The following is a 6,377-nucleotide window of genomic DNA, read 5'->3' as shown; positions in this document are numbered from 1 at the left end:
TTTTAAGTATTTGGGAAGAACTTGGGTATGTGAATCTACTGTTTCAACTGTAGATTTTATGATATCTCAATATAGATCAAGTATTTCCAATTAAAATGTCAAATCTGGATTAAGATAGGCTGTAAATAAAGTTGCCCACTGTATAGGTTTTAGCACTTAAGTCATATATCCCAGGGTCACCTTAGCTATAATATATACTCCAGATTTTTGAAGTATGTAAAATAACATTTTTAAAGACAGGTTCAGATAATTTGAATATATAAGGTTAAACATACTAAAATTAATTTTACCCATTTTATACTTTTTTTAGTGTGGCCATTAGAAAACTATTAATTACACAACTGACATATTTCTCTGAAATAGCACCTGTCTAGATAAAGACAGGCCTTGAAATCCAACTTGAATTTCACTATTATTTAGTAGGAAATAGTCACTGAGATTTCAAAATTCCACATTAGTTTTTTTTTTTTTTTTTTTTGTCAAGAGAAGTATGGCAACATTTGGAACTATAAAAATAGTACTACCCTTTAAAAGCTGTATTTTTAAATCACTTCAACAAAATGAAGTCACCAAAAAAAAAAAAAGAAGAAGAAGAAAAAGAAAAAGGCTTTCAGGCCAAATGACTTGATTACAGTTACACAGGCTGTCTAACATAAAGCCTCAAACAAATTTCTAGTTTTGAGTGTAAGATAAACCATTTAAGAACAGTTCAAAACTGTTCTTAACAGTTGACAAAAGTCAACTTTAGCATGTATTCCTTCTTTCGACAGCCGCAGGTTTCTAGACCTATACAAAATCTCATTTTTCTACAAACTAGGAAAATTTCTAATCAATATCAAACAATCACAGACAATGACAGAACATTTTAAAAGTTAATTCTGTTTTGTGGAGAGGAGAGATTCTCAAAGACAGTCCCCTCTTGCCCTTCCTCCAACAATGTTCTGCAGTAGACAAAGAGAAGTCAGAGGGATCATTTTGCCTTATTTTGTCAATTATAGGACATCTTATCTAGCACCATAACTGGCTTCCTGCTCCCCTCCTCTAGTGCAGTCAGCCCTGTGTATCCACAAGCTCTAAATCTGTGGATTAAACAAACTGCAGACAGAAAATATTCAAAAAAAAGTAAATAATAAAAATACAGTATAACAACTATTTAGATAGCAATAACATGGTATTAGGTATTAAAAATAATCTAGAGATGATTTAAAGTACATGGAAGGGTATGAGTAGACTGAATGCAAATATTATGCCATTTTATATATATGGGATTTGAGCATCTGTGGATTTTAGTGTCCACAGGGGTCCTGAAACCAATCCCCTGCAGATGCCATGGGACAATTGTAATCTATAATTTGGGGAATGTCATCACCAGCCAAACAGCTACCCAAACCAGAAATGTGATGGTCATATTAGATTACACTTTAACTTCACATCATTGAAACACTTTCTCAAATTCTACCTTCTTAATTTAGTTCAAATTTTCCTTTCTACTTCACCCCATCCCCAATCCCCATCTAAGGGCCACACAGGTAAGTATGGCAGAATTGGGATTAACCATTTGGACTCGCTAGGTCATCTAACCCAAGGTCATGGTTCTAACTCCCAAATTGTACCTCCCTCAGACAGTTCTCAAAATATCTCAGAAATGTAGATCCCCCTTCACTTGCTAGAAACAACCACCTAAATGTTTTGTAGGCAGGTCAAACTCAACATAGCCAAGACCCCAATTTATCATTTTTCCTATCCAATCTGTTCCTTAAAATGTTGGGATTTTAGATTTCCCATGCTAAATAATTAGATATCAGTTTCTCTCTCAATAATTAATCAAGTCTTTCCCATTTTCTTATTCAAATCTTTTCTCTATTTTTCATGTCAATAAATCCGTATCATCCATTTCTCACCTAAACTCCCCTTAATATCCAACATCCAATCTTCATGTGACCTACAAAGACTTCCATGGTGTAACCATTGCCTACCCCTTTTATCTATTTATGTCCTTAAGCTTAGTGATTCAGTCATAAGAAACTGCTTACGGTTTTGTTTTTTTGTTTCGAGTGAGTCTTGCTCACCAAGGCTGGAGTGAAGTAGTGTGATCTTGGCTCACTGCAACCTCCACCTCCCACATTCAAGCAATTCTCATGCCTGAACCTCCTGAGTAGCTGGGACTACAGGTGCGTGCCACCATGCCTGGCTAATTTTTTTTTTTTTTTTTTTTGTATTTGTAGTAGAGACGGGGTTTCACCATGTTGGCCAGGCTGGTCTTGAAATCCTGGCCTCAAGTGATCCGCCCACCTCGGCCTCCCAAAGTGCTAAGATTATAGGCCTGTGCCACTGTGCCCAGCTGATTTATTTAGATATGGGGTCTCATTCTGTCACTGAAGCTGGACGCAGTGGCATGATCATAGCTTACTGCAGCATCGAACTTGTGGGCTCAAGCAACCCTCCCACCTCAGCCTCCCAAGTAGATGGGGACTAGGAAGTGTGAGCCACCACGCCCAGCTAACTCTTTTTCTCATTTAGAGATGGGTCTAAATGTTGCCCAAGGCTAGTCTTAAACTCCTGGCCTCAAGTGATCCTCCCGTCTCAGCCTCTCAACTAGTTGGGATTACACACATGAGCCAACACACCCAGTTCTGCTTTTAGTTCGTGCATAAACTGGGTTGTTTCTCATCAATATTTGTTCATATGCTCTCTATACCTATATTGCCCTCTTTCCAGTTTCAGGAGCATTCTCAGGTCTCCAGTGTCTATCCATGAAAGAAAAAGTAAATCTGAGTTACACAGGCTCTGCTGGTTTTAAAATCTAAGAATCAATAAAATGTGTCTATCCTGTTACCCCTACTAGAGGTTCTCAGGCATAGAAAACCACCATGAGAATGCATTTCTAGTCATAAAGTTTAACCAATGGGGCTTAAAAGTCAAGAGCATTCTGGACATTCAGTTTATTTAAAGCACAACTCTGGTTCCTAATCATCTCAGTTCTTAAGTATCTGTTCTTCAGCATCCTTCTCAAAAGAGTGATTGCCAAAATTCTGCTTGATTTAGCACCCTGTATGAGTCAGCTGGAAAAAGTGACTTGCCAAGGTAACTCTAGGGAAAAAAAAAAGGCAAAAATGCCATGGAGGGGACTTACAATAATGTGATGTCAAGAGGAGCAGGGAGGAAGAACTGCAAGATAAATCTTATTAAAGGAAATGTTCTGGGCACACGACACATCAAAACACAGTTCACTTGGAAATCATAACTTACCATTCAAAGTGTGAATACAAGGAAAATATAACAAAATCCAACATCAGCCTTCAATATTCACAAGATATTCATGAATCTACATACCAATGAGTATTGATTTTATAATTACACAGATCACATTCCTTTTCATGAGCTCACCACAGTAATAGAAGGGAAATTTTATCATTGTATCTATACTAATTGTATACTAACTATAATTAATTGTATCTATACTAATTAAGAGTGTTCAACTGAATTAAAATAGGGCTCAGTTGTTGCCTCACCTGCCCTGAAGTCTTCTCTCTATATTAAGATGCATAAGGTGCCTTTCTTTACTCGCAGAATTCCTCTGCCTGTTTCGCTCTCACTGTATTGTCCACATTATCTTTTATCTGCTCTGTGTTCTTCCTCTAGACTGTGACCATCTTGAGGACTGGGTCATGTGTTTTTCATCTTTGTATCCCTAACGCGTAATAGTACTTGGCATTTGTTAGTAATCAATAAGTGTACCACATGACTGACTAATCTAGTCTTCTTTTTACTTGATTAACATATCAAAAAGTCTAAACCAATGCTAAAGTAACTAACTAGCCTATGAACTGTTTGTTAATAGTTTATAATGCAATAGAATTCAAGCCAGAATGTTAAAAGAAAAAGAAATGCTTCCTTTTAAAGAAAGTCTTGCTTGAAAAAGTATCTAGCAGAACTAATGCTTTGTGATGCAGCTGACTGACATTCTTGCCCCATTTTGGTTCAAATACTTGAAAGTTGGATGAAGACATTTTCATGAGAAAAAATAAAATGCTAAGGGGATGGGTAGTTAAAATTAACTTTATGGTCTTCATTCATCTTTATAAGCACAAATATTCATAGACTGTCAAACTGATTTAAACTAAAGACACCTATTTTCAAGGGTAAAAAATAAATACAGACACAGGGCACTTAAAAAGTTTTTAAAAAGCCAAGACACATAAAAAAAAAACTAATAAATTTTTAATTAGAATTTTTTCCTTTTTTTTTAACAGGACAAGTAACAGATTACATCAAACTTCAGAACTTCTCAAATACCTAGTTATTATACACATTCCCATCTGTCTTGCAGGGAGGGATCTTGGTCGGCTTAACAGTTTCAGGTAAAATAAGTTGCATAATAGTATATATTACAATAATAAATGTACAATGTTTACATGAAATATGTTTTAGAAGCAAGAAAAAGATGCATCTGCATCAAAGGCGACCTTTTAAAATGCCACAACTATTTTTTACATTCACTCTTGCAACAGGTTACAAGATGGGGGTCACTAAGCTCAGATAAATCACTAAGATGCACATAAAATACAGGAAGATTGGTTACTTTATATATTATATATATTTATATTTTCACACGTTAGCATCTGAGACATAAACTGAGAATTTAAAATTTATTCTCTTCAGATAACAAATCATTTTTTATTCTTCATAAACAAGGTGCCCACAAAAGCACATAGGTAAGGCACAATAGGGCTTTCTGTTACAGAATAGTGTGCATCATGTTTACTTAACCAGAAAACGTGCATTATCTGTGCAAGTTCATGCTGCAAACCCAACGCATACAATAAAACGAAAAGGAAACTGAGCTTTAAATAAAACCAAAATTGGTACAATTCCAGCTGCTTCACATATTCATTTGGACTGACAATTATATATCAACAGGTTATTTTTAAAAAGCCAATTGTAGATTACAAGTAAAATTTACTCAGCAACTATTTTTATCTGAAATCATAAACAGTAATAAAGTAAGTTTACTGAAACAAACTAAATACTGAGGCACAAAGCAACGGTCAATCGTGCATTTACTATACTGCAAACTTTCATGACCCAAAATTGCAAGTATAATTTGTCAAATACACATTCTGCTGCAACAATGTGCCCTGCTTTAAACTTGACATACAACAGAGGCACTAACATATCATTAAATTATAAATAGATTGGGAAAATGACTTAATCCCAATGGTACTATGTCACAGCCCTGGTATCTATAATAAATACAGCTTTTCACAAAATATTTTTCCAATATCTGCCAATTTCTTCTTTATTGCTCACATAAATTTAAATCTATTACAACTGGTATCAGAACTTTCACACAAAATCATACTCAGACATTTTTATATAAAACCTATAAAAGATATTTTAAACTTGTATCTAATACTTCCAGGTGTTTGGCTGTTTGATCTATGCAAAAGTACAGCCATATGTGTATATCTGTGTGTGTGTATATATATACATCTATATATATACACACACATATACACATACATATATACACACACATTAGATTATGAATAAAATAGAAAGCTTATTTTACTGCTTTAATGCAGACATCTTCACAAAACAAGACTACTTTCACCACCACCAGCATTTATACATATATACAAAGCCAGTTTAAGTACATATACATCCACTTACACATATTTGTAACCACTAAGCCCAAATTAATTTTCCCATATTCCAGCTGTAGCAAATGAATCACTTATAAGCAACAGAAACCTAAGGTTAAATTGGGAAATCAACAGTTTTACCACATTAGCCTGTAGGAACTATGCGGGTGACTGCATACAAAAATTCACAACATTAGTTCACAAGAAAGTATGGGACTACAAGAAGCCTTTTCATCATGCTTTTGTGTGGTTATCCAAACACTTCTTGGTGCAAAAATACAACCACCACATCTGAAAATGCTTAATAAAGTCAATGTTCCTCATGCAAAACTTTAAATGCATTGGCTTAACTGAGCTCCAAAAACTGAATGAAATAATTATCCTACCTACTCAGCATTGCTGCCTCACTGCTAAATCCCTTTGGAACCTTAAGACTTCTGGAACGTTCAGAGATGTATTCATCAATAAAAATATTACATACAAAAAGCACTTAAAAAGGAAGACAAAAAGCCAAACAGGAATTTTCCTATTGTAAGTAACAGTCTTAGAAATGGAAGGAAATCTTTTCAGGAACTTCCTTGAGAATTGGTTAGGCCAGTCCGAAGACGAAGATGAGACATAGAGTTCATATGTTTATTTGATGGCTTCAATGGAGTGTTGGAAGTGAGAGCCTGGGGAAAGCGATGGTGGTATCTATCTAGCCGTAAATATTTTACTGTAACCAATTTCCCT

General features: G+C 35.1%; 1 protein-coding gene across 1 annotated transcript in view; it reads right to left on the bottom strand.

Moving 5' to 3' along the window:
• Window positions 1-4,199: 4,199 nt before the first annotated feature.
• LEMD3 (LEM domain containing 3) overlaps window positions 4,200-6,377 on the bottom strand; it is a 79,391-nt gene continuing 77,213 nt past the window's right edge. The window contains exon 13 of the mRNA XM_003906727.5: window positions 4,200-6,375. Within this exon, the coding sequence (XP_003906776.1) occupies window positions 6,212-6,375 (164 nt within the window). The 3' untranslated portion in view covers window positions 4,200-6,211. The remainder of the gene's footprint in view (window positions 6,376-6,377) is intronic.

This window comes from Papio anubis, chromosome 9, assembly GCF_008728515.1.
Source record: "Papio anubis isolate 15944 chromosome 9, Panubis1.0, whole genome shotgun sequence".
In the NCBI taxonomy this organism is placed as follows: domain Eukaryota; kingdom Metazoa; phylum Chordata; class Mammalia; order Primates; family Cercopithecidae; genus Papio; species Papio anubis.
This window is presented reverse-complemented; position numbering and strand designations above follow the sequence as displayed.